At 46.8% G+C, this 13,017-nt stretch overlaps 1 protein-coding gene across 2 annotated transcripts in view; it reads left to right on the forward strand.

Annotated features, from left to right (window-relative positions):
• FGF12 (fibroblast growth factor 12) overlaps positions 1-13,017 on the forward strand; it is a 216,429-nt gene that overhangs the window by 66,783 nt on the left and 136,629 nt on the right. The window contains exon 1 of one of the 2 annotated variants that reach the window (XM_063408416.1): positions 12,533-13,009. The exons of the other annotated variant lie outside the window; for it this stretch is intronic. Within the exon in view, the coding sequence (XP_063264486.1) occupies positions 12,922-13,009 (88 nt within the window). The 5' untranslated portion in view covers positions 12,533-12,921. Of the gene's footprint in view, positions 1-12,532; positions 13,010-13,017 lie in introns of those variants that run through there. 2 annotated transcript variants of the gene reach the window in all.

A 13,017-nucleotide genomic window follows, 5' to 3' on the forward strand; every position in this document is an offset into this window, starting at 1 on the left:
CAAGCTGAGGATGAGGGCATATCTGTGATCACTGGGACTTCCTGAAAGCTGTTTCTTCCCCAGCTGCCTGTGTAAGAGGGCATCAATAATGGAGGTGTGAAAAAGTAGAGAAAGATGAAAAGAATCACCTACCACTCAAAAAGGATAAGGAAAAAGAAAAAGGGAGAAAAGCCCTCCAAGTCCTTAAAAAAAAGTCTTTCTCATCAGTTTTAGAAACAAAACTGGCAATGGTTAGGAAAGGACAATCCCATCTACAAAATTCACCAGTGGGCTTTGGCTTCTTAGTACTGAGGGGGAAAATGCACTTTGGAAGCTACATTCCTCCCTGTTTTCCAGGGCACTGCATCCTCTGGCTGCAAGTGCATCAGACAACTTTCCCAAAAAGGCACTTTGGGGATGTAGCCTACATCTCTGGAAGGAATTGAATGGGGAGTATGTCTCTGCTAATGAAAGCTGCAGCCAGAAATAAGAGTTCTGGAGGTTGAAAACTAGGTTAAAAGCAGCCAGCAACGGGAAGCAGCTGAAGATGGAGTGGGTTAAAGAGCTCTTGAGCATTGGATGGTGGATAGTTTAGCTTCACTCCCAACTCCTGGGTAATGCAGTCCTGGCAGATTGACAGGGCCTCTGGGGTGAGTTGTCACAAGATGCTTCAGCTTGTTGGTTTTTTTCCCTTAGATTATTTTTAGTTGAATTCTCCCACTTAACACACACTACAGTGACCCCTACTGCTGCCAGCAGTCAAGGACCCATCTCAGTACAACAATTAAACCATGGGAAAGTATAACCTGCAGTCTTAAAAACAGATAGTGTCATTTATAACCCTTAAGTATGCAGCAAGTCTGCTGCTAAACTCTGCACCACCAAAGAGGAAAGCTTTTGTAAACCCTTGTGATACTTAGACTGTGGATACAGTGTTTGTATAAAGAATAAGAATCAGACAAAGCCTTCAGAATAAACCTATTCTCCCTTTTCCAAGAAAGACTGGGGAGGCATGCTGACCAGCTGGACCTCCCACATATCAAAACTGCTGTACTGCACCACATGCAGAAACAGCATCCTTGTGCTCCTGCTTGCTCCCAGCCACCAGGACCCTCTCCTATTTTTTAGGAGCAGTTGTAGGGTAGGAAAGTCCTGACAGCAATAAGAATTTGAAAGGGTGTTCAAGGCTACTGCCCTTAGGAAAGTGGATGGCAGCTGCTCTGTCTTCTGTAATGCCTTGTGATGTGTTAAGAGAAGAGCCTCGTGCTGGTCTACACACAGCATTTCGTGTCTGTGTTAACTGCCCTGACCCTGGGCTGAACCATCACCTGCTTATCTGAGCTCTTTCCAGCAGGAATTTTCTGGTGCTTAAAATCTTAACAGGGACGTTAGGATCTTAACAGAACTTACAAAGAGATGGTGAGGAAATGCGAAACTTGTAACATGGAATAAAAGGAAGTTTGAAAAGCTGGAATATTAGATGTAAGTAGCAGGGTCTTCAGTGAAGTGCAGTGCAAACACAGCTGCTGTGTGGCAGGATGGCCAAGTGCCCATTTCCATCAATCCTAGCTGGTATAAACACCCCCAAGAAAAATGATAATTGGCCTCAGAAGGCATCTTCCATGAAACCTTCATGGTTGGTGAGAGTGGCACTGTGGAAAAAAAATTATGGGGTACCAGAGGCATGGCCCAACAGTTTCTACAGGGTGAGTACCTAACTGATAAAGCAAGTTGTGGAGGAGCAGAACAATACTTTAAAATGAGATTATCCAAGCACTGCTGCCTGCATCCCTGACAGACCAGCACAGGCTTTCCCCTATGAGCTGTTCCCCAGCAATTGCTCTGTTCCAGTTTTAGCTGCTCAGACTATCCCACAGGCTGGAGCAGATGTCAGCTCCGAGGCTGTACCTGACTGTTAATTTACTTTGTGTTAATGTAGGCCCATTACCAGACACTTGCCCCAGTGGTGTACAAGTAAAGCTGTTGTTGTTCTGTCTCATCAAAAGCTCTGCATGTTTTGCCTGGAGGCTGGGGCTGCCAGGAGTTCTGTGCTCTTTGAGAACTGTCCCCACTTCTGGTCTGGATAAATGGACAAAGAGACAGCTCAGGTGCCCTGCCTGAGCCCAGGGGAGCTCTGCCAAGGGGCAGGGTGGTGAGTGTGGAGGTGGGCAAACACCAGGAGAGATCCCTGGGTCTCCCTGTGAGCGATGCCTGCCCCTTGCGTGGACAGTCTGACCCATGGCCACGCTGTGTCCAGTGCACATCCACGGGCTCTGGCAGCAAAGCTCTTCTCCCCAGCTGCCAGATTCAGTGATGCCTCAGTCTGGGAAAAGGCAGCTGAGTTACTGCAGCTGTGTGGAGACCCAGGAGTCCCACTTATGCACTCTTTCAGAAGTTATCTTTGACCATCTGTCCTCTGAGAGCGTCATCCTGAGACAGATCCTTCTGCTTCCGCCTGCTTGCCCTCGTGTAGTTGGCTGCTGACAGTAACCACCCTGGACATCTGTGGCCCTGCCTGACAGCTCTGGCTGTACCGGGGTGGTGACTGAGGGAGCAGGGTGAGGAGCAAGGGCTCTGCCCTGCCTTGCTCTCGCTTGCTGCTGCTGCAGCTCTGGGAGTGGTGCATATAAAAACAGGGAGCATTCTTTTTATTAGACTCTCCTTCCTGCAGAGCTGCTCACTGTGCCCTGCAGCTCTGCAGAGCTGAGCCAGAGTGCTGCTGTGCACTGCTGAGTGCTACTGGATTCCTTGTGGCTTCATTATGGCTTGACACTGAGCACTGCAGAATGAAAAATAGATAATGTGGCTGCAACACTTGCTGTAACTTAGCAGGGAAAAAGCAAAGACTCCCCCTTGGGAACCTGCATTCCCATTCCTCACAGCTTCCAGTATCGTGTGCTGTCTCTCAGAGTGCCTGGCACTGACCTCAGGAGCTCTGAGGCTCTGCTGTCACGAAAAGCAAATAGCTAAACTTGTATTTTACACAAGCTGCACCTGTGAGACTTCAGCAAGGACGAGTTGAGGGTGTGACACAGGGAAGCAGCAGGAAGTCCCACAGAATGGGTCTGTTTTTCCTCAGAAAGCACAGAAGGCCCAATCCTGACCCAAGGACCTTCTGGAGATAGGCAGTGATTGCTCTGTAGGAAAATGTTGAGCTGTCATTCCCTGGTTCTGAGTCATCCTGCTAAATCTGTGTACAGCAGCTGGCTGAGAAGGGGAGTGGGAGATGGAAAATCCCCTTTGGGATCAGGATAACAGTCAAGGAACCAAAGTGGTGGAGAAAAAATAAGTCAAGCCTCTGAGTGCAGGGATTTGAATGTGGGGCTGGCCTTCAAGATATCTAGACAGAGCAAAAAGAATCCTCACTGCTGGAATGTGACATCTAAGGAGGGTTTGTGTGAACCTGAATGCTGCAGAATTGAGGTTGCCTCTGTGTTGGGGGTTTAAGCAAATGCCAGCTGCAAGGAAATAATTTTGTCAGTGGTCTGAGGATGTGGATGCATGACACATGAGAACTGGCTCAGAACAGCTGTGCTTTAATTGGACATTTTCCCCCATTGTAACCACTGTTTCACTGCTGAGTTGCAGGACACAGCTTTTTGGGAATGGAAAGTGCTGGCTGTGGTTCCACTCACTTGTGAGCCCCCTGCACCTGGCAGAATCATTTGTGGAGGGACAGAAATGATGTGTGGGGCTAGGGCAGCACTGGGGACTTGGGACGACTCAAGCCTGCAGTTGTGTTTTTTGATTCTGCAGAGGCTTTCTCATTTGAGGGAAATTCCTAAAATTTATTGCTGCCATCGGGTGACACTTGTTTAGATAATGTCTGTGACTGTCCCAGTGTAAACTTAGGCAGAAGGCTAATGCAGGTCTGGCTGGAGGTCAAACATGTCCTGTAGCAGAGCCAGTGCAGGGGCTCTGCCAACAGCCTGGCACACAGCACACTGTGGTGACTTTTCTCAAGTAGCTGGGAAAGGCATCCTGGCCACATGCCATCCACAAGCTAAGGTGAGAATTAGAAAAGGTGTGTTTTAGTGACTCATAAATAGCTTAGCACATGCTGACGGAGCAGCAGCTCAGCTTCGTCATTTCAGCTTTGCATCCCTAAAGTGCCTGTTAGGAAAAAAAGTAAAATATCAGTGCCTGAAATGTATGGGCTGAATTCAGACCTCCTGGAGCAGTATCAGTCATAGCACGTCAGAACCTGGCCCCAGCTCTCTAACATTGTTGGAAAATCCTCTGCAGCCACCCCTCTCTCCTCTAAGCCCTCCTCAGTCCATTTTGTGGCTGCAGTTACAGCTTTAGCTGTGCTGAGCTGCATTTTGTGCTGTGCCAGGTCCTGTGTGCTCTGTGTGTGGTTCAGGTTTTGAACTTTGCTTGTGGGAAGCAGACAATCATTGTGGTGCTTGACCTTCAAAGCCTCTGGTAATGCTTGATAAAGAAATGCCTGGCTGATTTATCTGCTCACACACAGAAGCATTTTCCTCCTGTATTTCACTCCTCTTTTGAAATTCCACCCATTGATCATCCATCTTTTGTGATTTCCTCTTTCTTGCTGGGCTCCACAGCAATACTCACATAATAGTGCTTCATCTTTGACTTGAACCCTTCTTATTCCTCCCTAATTTGCCAGATTATGCATGTTTTGGAATGGGATTTGCTAGAATTTTTATTCCATCTTAAGCCAAATACCTTCTGCTGCTGAGGAAAGTAGGATTTTTACTTTCTCATAGGGGAGCTGAGTTCTCCAGGAGCTGATAATCACTCTGAGCTGCCTGTGGGCTGGCACTGCTGTGTTTTCAGCAAGAGCAGGGTAAGGCCATTACTGAGTATGTCACACGTCAGCAATGATTCCTGTCCCTGGGAGCCAGCTGTGTTACCTGTCACTGCTGTGCTTATTGCAAACTGGTGTTGCTAACTTTTAGAAGATTTGAGGCCTTTCCTAAATCCCTGAGCCATTACGTAAGAAGAATAACTTGGCATATTTAGATTTCCTGGTTCTAATGGCTGCAGAGAAGAGCTAACAATAGAAACCTTTAAAGATGCTGGACCATGAGTCAAATGCAAAAAAGGAACCCAAAATGTGTTACTCAGGTTTGGGTTTTCTCTTACAGCAGAGGGTGGAGAAAGTGGTTCTGCCTTGCAGCTGGCAAGGTTGAGCCTGGTCCTATCAACTACCTTTGCCATTTGTCCTGAAACTGTGAAACTGCAGTGGGGACTCGTGGCCTGATGGGGAATGAGTCAAGTTCATCTCTGTTCACACAATGTCAGCCCAAACACTCCTGGTATTCCTCAGTTGTCTGACTTTGTTTGAGAATCTTGCAGAAATGTTTTCTTTTGATAAGGTCAAAGCCTTTCCTTGCAATTTTGTTTTCATAATATTGCTGAAATACTTCAGCAAAGTTGAGATACTTTAGAAAAATGTCATTTTAAGGAAATTAACATGTAAATTTTTTTATTTTATTTTTTACTACTGTCCCAAAGAAATAGTGTGCTCTGAGAAAGGGACAGATTTTTTTTTTCTTAGGTCTCTTGCATTCTGGTGAGGACTGTACTACATGAGTCTCAGAAAAGGAAATTTTCCAGAAAAAAGGTCTTGTTAACTTAAGCTACCTTTACACCTGGAAAAAAAATGTACTCAGTAGGAAGTCCTGTCCTAACAACCCAGGATTTCAAGGGTGGCTCTTATAAAGGTCTTGTAAATCCCATCTTCAAATCTCTTGAAACATTAATTTTCCTTTACCTACCCAGACCCTTTATAACTGCAGTGTAATATTATTATTTAATACCTAGCTTTCATAATTTTCTTCCTTTCAGAACCAGCAGGGACAAGTCTGTGTGTAGGTCTGATGAAGAGCCTTAGCTGTGTTACACGGCAGACACTGGGAATTGCATGTTCCAGGACAGTGGTCTTTCCAGAGAAATCTGTTTCAGATGTGTCCCTGTGCACTCTTCAGCCATGGTCTTTGATGAGTGAGGGTCTGGACTGTGGTGTCCTGATAGTCATCTGAGCAGCTGCAAATTGGAGCAGAAAGCATTTCTTGTACCATCATTCCCAAGGCAGGCAGTTAGACAAGTACTTGCTTGTCTTGATGAGGCTGTGCCACATGTGTTGTATTAGCATGCCAGAATAAATACACTTCAGGTCTAGACAACAGTGAAAGGCTCTGTAAGTGTCACTGGAAGTAGGCAGATGGGGAGGCTCGTGCTTCCACAGATGCTTCTCCCAACCTCAGATGCCCTCTGGAACATTAGGAGTGAGTTTGCTGGAGGGGAAGGGGAGATGGCTTCTTGCATGGCTGGTCTATTGTACTTTTACCCTCAGAAAATCCCCTTTATTAAGCCTGGCAATTTTCCCTGTGAGATGAATGGATTGGTGGCACTCCTAGATGAGGAAAGCAGCCTGCTATTTGTTCGTGTTCCACGCAGGGAACTGAGGGGAAAGCCAAGAGCACATCCTGAGTTTGGAAGCTGCACCTATTCCAGCTGTGGCTTTGCCTTGGTGGCTGAAGGCAGAGGAGCCAGGGGGCTGTGGGTGGGCAGAGCCCAGGAGCTCTGCTGGCCAGCAGGCTGGCTCCCTGCCCACCTCCAAACCCTGGCTCAGCTGTGATCTGCTGCCCTCAAAACTTGGGTCATGCCTCAGGCAAAGCCATCATTACCTACCGTGGATTAATAACCTCAATTACTGGAGCCCTGTGGGTCAGATCTTCCCCGTGCTGGCTGCAGCACAGCCTTTAATCTGCTTTCCTCTCTCATAACCTCTGAGCCTGGAGGGATTGGCAGGCAGGGGAGATCTGCCTTCCACCGTTTTCCCTTGGAAGGGCTGCAGATGTGAAACAGCAGCCACAGCTGGCAGGGGACTTGAACCCACCAAGAGGTGCACCTAGAAGGTGCTTCTGCAGCTCTCAGCTTCAAAGGACAAATGTGGCAACATTTGGGGGTTTGACATGAACAACATCTGCAAAAAAATCACAGCACTGTGGGGAGCTGGCAGTCAGGTTTGGTCATATGGGTAAGGGGCTGCACGGCTCGTGGTGGGGGAACATCCCCCCAAAATTCCTTAATGTGCCCTGAGCAACTGGGTAAAGGGGAGGCAGAAGTCTGGATTTCTAAGAAGCTTTCTCACTGGGTGTTTCCCTTAAAAAAAAGGGCAGGTCTTATCAGTGGGGAAATTGCCAGTGAAGAGGGACTGAGCTGTGCAGTCCTAGACATGCTCCTAAATAATCTTGAGGAGTGAGGGGATGAAGAAGAAACAAAATCTTTGGAGTAAGAGAAACAGAAGTGGACACAAAAGAGCTGCAGAAAGAGCATCTGCTGAACTAACAGCAGTGTAAACTGGGGAGGAGTGTGAGGTAATGCACCCATTGATGAAACCTGAATATTTGGGGAGGGGTGTGTATATATAAATATTTTATATATATATATATATATATATAAATGATGGTCACTCAGGGTAAGAGGTGCTACCGAGGTCAATTTCCTCATTGGAAAACGACCACAGAAGAAGTGTGAATCTCTCTGGAAGTGCTAGCTCAGCAGATGCAAGCAGAAATTATTGGAAAAGGTACAGAAAGCAAATAAGAGCTGTTATCCTGCTGCGCTAGAAATCCCTGGAGCACTCGCACCTTGAGTACTGTGTGCAGTTACCCTGTGTCAGAAAAGATGTGATAGAACTGGAAAGGCACAGGAAACAGCAACAGGGTCAGTGGAGCGTGAAGAGTGGCTGCTGCCCAGGGAATGATGGAACAGATTAGGCATTTTCAGGTGCCTTCAGAAATGAAACAATAGAGAAGGAAATATGACAGAGGTGTATAAAACCATGACTCTTGTGGAGAACATAAAATTAGCATTTCACAATATAATCTTTAAATGCTCACCTTATAAGTTAAGGTGAGCGTTAAATGGAGCTATGAAGAAGGAGTTTTAAACTAATAAGCTTTTTCCTGCCACATGATTAAACTGTAGAACTTCTTGCCAAAAGGTAGTGAGGAGGCCAGTGGTATTATTGGTTTCCAAAAATGACTGTAAAAAATTTTTGGGGAGAAATCCATCAAGGGTTCCTAAACACATTGTGAGCATCCTGTAGACAGGGCATCTGCTGGGCAGTGGAAGTGGGTGGGAGAACAGTGTCTGGCTCCCTCTTTTTCCAGAGTATCTGTTCTGAGCTGCTTATAGTAGTGCCAAAATGTTTGGAGATGCCCTAGAAGTTCAGGTTCTGAGGAAATGTCACTGTACTGAAAAATATTCAGAACAGCCACTTCTCTCTAATTCAGACTGGAGAAATTTGATACACAAAGCCTTCTTTACATGTAATATTAGATTTCTTCTTAATGTCAAGAAATTCAGCTCCTGAGTGCTCATTACTGTAAGCTTTTTATGTGTCTGAGGATAAACCTATTAAATGATCAAGGCTATAGGACATCTTTTCTTTTGCTCTGAAACCTGCTTTGGTGAGCTCAGAGGGGCTGAGATTTTACCAAGTCAGTCTTTCCAGCAGAACCTGGAGTCAGTGGTTTCTGTTCATTCTTGTTCAGAAAAGCAACTAAGAAATTAATCTTTCTTGTCTGATGTACAAATCAAGCTCTGTCTTTTTTTTTTTTCCTGTCTCACCTTCTATTTGCTCTCAGAAGGTGTATGGTATATTTTATCCATGGTAGAGTTTCCAGCAGAATCTTTGCCTTATGAGTGCAGTTTTATACTGATCAGGAAGAGGCTAATCCTCTCATTAAATCACCAGAATGAGGACTGGCAGATGATTCCCTACTTGTCCACAAATTTATTGTGTGACCTTCAGCAAGCCCCTCAACCTTGTGCTGCAGTTCCCACTGTCTGTGGTGTGATTGTGCTGTGCTTTGGTGGAGCTGGGTGCAGTAGGAGCTGTACGTGGCTGGTGTGTCCCTGAGGCAGACCCCTCCATCCTTCCTCGTCAGCAGTGCTCTGCTTCATAAAGAAGGGGAAAAGGGTCAGCAGAAATTCCCAGAGAGCACAATGGTGACAGTGGCTTGCACTGAAAAGGGCTGGAGGTTTTAGCCCATAGATAGATTTTGCTCAAACTGCTCTTGCAAGGAGAGCTGTTGTGGTCTCTCCCACCAATGAAGAATGTACAATCACTGATCACATATGGACCCACGGAGTGAGCTCCCAGAAATGAGCACCCAGTGCAAGGAGTTTTGTAAATTTACAGAGAGAGGGACAAGGTCCAAGCTCTGCATCAGCACCAGCTCGGACAAAGCTCTTAAGGTTAATGGGCCCTTTCTCATCATATCCGCCCGTGTTTGGTCAAAAAATACAACAAGGAAAGAGGCTTGCAAAAAAACCCAACCCAACCAACCAGAAACAACACACCTGCACAAGCTGTTTGTCTGTGTACCCATCACAATGTGCAAAGAACTACCAGCCAGTATTGGTGAAAACAGAACAGCATAGACACAGCACACTGAAAGATTATTACTGCCTTTGTATGAACACAAGGAAATTATCTTTCCTGGCTAGTCTCTTCTTGGAGCTTTTGTAGATTTTCTTTCTTTTTTGGCTTTTGTAACTGGTGAACTCATACATATTATGCTATTTTAATACCTAGCAAAGAGCCTTGTCGGTTAAATCACCTTATTTTTCTCTGATCAGAGCACAGTACATTCCTCTTTTTAGTAGAAGGTATTAATTTAAATTCCATAATCCTAAACATATTCTTGTTTCTGTTCAGTGCTTCAGAAAGCCAATGGCATTTTAATTTAATAAGGGAGAAACACACATGACACTGTGTTCCCTGTAAATGTCTTCTGACCTCAATGAGGCTTTCACAGCTTTCTTTGTGTTCCAGCAAATGCAATCCCTGCTTTTATTCAAGCACACTATCATTTCTAATACCTGTGTTCTACCAGGGGCTAAAAATTTAAATATCTGTAGCATTTTCATGGTAACTTTTGAGATGTTATTTGCCTTATTATATAGCAGTGCGAGCTGATCAATGGAGCCATAGTGAGATTTATGCATCACTGTGTCCCACTGAAGTATTGTTTGGGTACATGCTGTCCCTCTGCACTGAAATAAATTTTATTTTGGTTTACCTTGTTTTCAGATTAAAATGAGTTAACACATCTAGCAATGTCTTGGTTTATGTCAGCTCCATTTATCTTTTCAAATTCTTTAAGCTTTGTTTACTGGGCAAAGATTTACCTAATTGGGTACATGATATTACTGAGTATTTTGTGGCATGTAAACACTTGAGTCATATGCATCACAGTTCCTCCTTTACCATTTTTATGCTTCCATTTTGCTGTCTGAACTTATTTAAACCTACTCAGTTTGAAGGAGCATGTGCTTGTTGCAGGCCCTTTTTTGGAAATGTCAGGTAATATTAGTTCTCTTCACTGATTTGAGTCTGTCTTCCTTTCCTCTAATGTGAGTCAGGAACTGACCCCTTAGAGTGTGCCCCACAAAGACTGGATTATCAGACTTGCTGTAAGGTGATGGAAACTCCTCAAAGAAATGGATTATTTTATTAGTGGTTTTACGGGTTATTTTGAGTAGATTTTCCAGGAACAGCTGTGGTCAGAGGTCTCAAAATTCAGCTACCTGTTGCATTTTCACATTTTATTTTTACAAACATCTGTATCATGTCCAAGGCACTTGCCCTTGCATGTTCATGGGATAAATCTGCTAATTCCCATGCTAGCTTGATATGTATAACACCTGAGTGCAACTCATCCCTCATACCCAGTGCTGCACTTCAGTCCTGGCATCTGTAAACGAGAGCCCCTCATTTGCAGCACCATGTCGGCTGCTGAGCAAGGAGGGCACCTTGACTTTGGATCTCACTGTACTGTCCTTGATTAGCCAGATCCAGAATTGTTCTCATCTCAAACATGCTGCTGAAGCATTTGCAGAAAGAGGACTATTATTTTTTGTGCTATTACTGAAGTACTGGAGAACCACCAGTTCTGTTTTAGGGCTTCACTGTGCAAACTACTTCTGGCCCTGTTCCAGCAGGGCTACAGGCTTGCTCTCTGCTCATCAGGTGTAGCAGGGGACTGAAGGACAGCTCTGGGTGAAGGGGAGAGGTCACAGCTGCAGTTTGGTGTCTGCCCTAACATGGCACCGTGGTCTTTCATGATGGCTGTGGAGCAGGGATTGTTGAGGAGTGTGATGGAGCAATGATCCTGGGTAACAAGACATGGAGAAGGGCAGTTTCATTTAGGCTTTTTTTTTGCTATGACTCAGTGCATGTGCAAGGTCCTCTCTAAAATAGCTTATAGATTAAAACAGAATGATGGTTTTCAGCCTAAGTCACAGCAGACAACAAAAACTGAGTTTAGCGTGAATCCCAGGGATGTTAGTAATATCTTCCATCCTTCTAGCAGTCCTGAACCGAACTCTACTGGCTTTGCTTCTAGGTAAGCGCTGTTTTTCAGCATATGAAGTAGAGTTGACTGGAAAATAAGAGCTACCATTTCATGAAACATTTAGCATTTTAACTGTTTTTTCCCCATTTCTATTTAAGAGTAAAACTAAAACTGGAGTATTTATTGAGGGCATGAAAGACTCCAGATGCTCTCAAAAATATTAGTTTTGCCACACATGCTTGATAGGTTCTCACACCTAAACAGCATTTCTTTTGTTATGCCTGGTTTATGTGCCTTAGTACTCTGATCTAGATGTTAACATCTAAGTCTGTATCCCCACTCTTGCATCCCACTGAAGTGCTGGCCAGAAGCCTGTTCCATCCCAGAGTGCAGTCTCTGGAAAAATACCCATCTCTGGTCAGAGACACCTGGTCACTTCTTCTGGGTATTAGGAGAAACAAAAGCAGAGAAGGCTTTAAAAGGTAGTGTGTGGGTAGGTAACCCTATTTGAGCACAATGTAATTCAGTTAGAAATTCACCCTTGTGCTGGGTTCCTATTTGTCCCAGAGGGAGCTGCTTTTTAGTGCACTATTAGAGTTTACTCAGGTGGTAGAGTTCTTTTGAACAGCTTTTGTATATGATAGTACTGTTTTGTCGAAGGAGTTTTTCTGTGCTCCTGCACTTTCCAGCCTTGCATTGTGGGTTTGGTGTAATTTCACCAATTGGAGACAGTTCTAAGGAGAGCATCTTTCCCCAACCATCCGTACATGTGAAATATGTGCCCTACCTTTCTCAGTGCAGCTGCAACACTGAGACTTGAGTCTGCAGTGCTGGAACAGAGAGTTTTAAAATGGGTGAAAAAGAAGGTACCTCGAGTTTCAGTGGTGCACCCTTTGCAGGAGGCTGGTGCCTTGGGGTGGGTGGAAGGACGGAGGCTCCCTCGTTTACAGCGTGTTCATAAAGGAGCACCCACCCGCGATTTAGGACCGGAGGTGTCTCCTCTTCCCGGCCACCTTGCCGGTCCCGTGGTTCCAGCCCCGGGAGCCCGGGAGGGGCCGCGCTCGGTGCCCCCGCAGGTGGTGCCTTCCGTCGCTGGGGCACCCGCGGCACCGACCCTGCCCGGCCGCACGGCGCTGCTGGGGCGGGCGGCGGGGCTGTCTCCTCCCTCCCTGCCTCCCTCCCCGCCGGGACTCGCAGAACTTGAGCGCGGCGGGCCCGGTCCCCGTGGCGGGGGCAGGCGGCACGGCCCCCGGAGGAGCGGAGCGGCCGAGCCCGGCGGCGGGGGGGTCCCGGCGGCGCTGCCCGCCCCGGCGGGGGCTGTGCCGGCAGGGGGCAGGGCCGGAGCCGGCCGCGCGTGTTTCTAGGGCTTGACGTCCTTCCAGGCAGCCCGCCCCGTTCCCGGCACGGCCGGCCCTCCGCCGGCGGACAAGTCCCGAGAAGTGGCGGCGGGGCCCCCCTCCCTCCCCCGGGCGCGGCGGGGCCGCGGCGATGGGCAGGGAAGTTTGGCGGCGAGGGGGCCCGGCGCCCCGGCGCTGAGAGCCGGCCGCTCCGGCGCCGGTCCCTTTTCCGAGGAGCGGGAGGGCGCCACAAAGTGAAATCCATGAGGATTCTCGGGCTTCTCCTGGAGAAAGGCTCGCATATGCTGCAGTGTCTCTGTGGAAGGCGCCTGAGATCCAGCCACAGCCCAGGTGGGGAG

Source organism: Prinia subflava, chromosome 11, assembly GCF_021018805.1.
Source record: "Prinia subflava isolate CZ2003 ecotype Zambia chromosome 11, Cam_Psub_1.2, whole genome shotgun sequence".
NCBI lineage: Eukaryota > Metazoa > Chordata > Aves > Passeriformes > Cisticolidae > Prinia > Prinia subflava.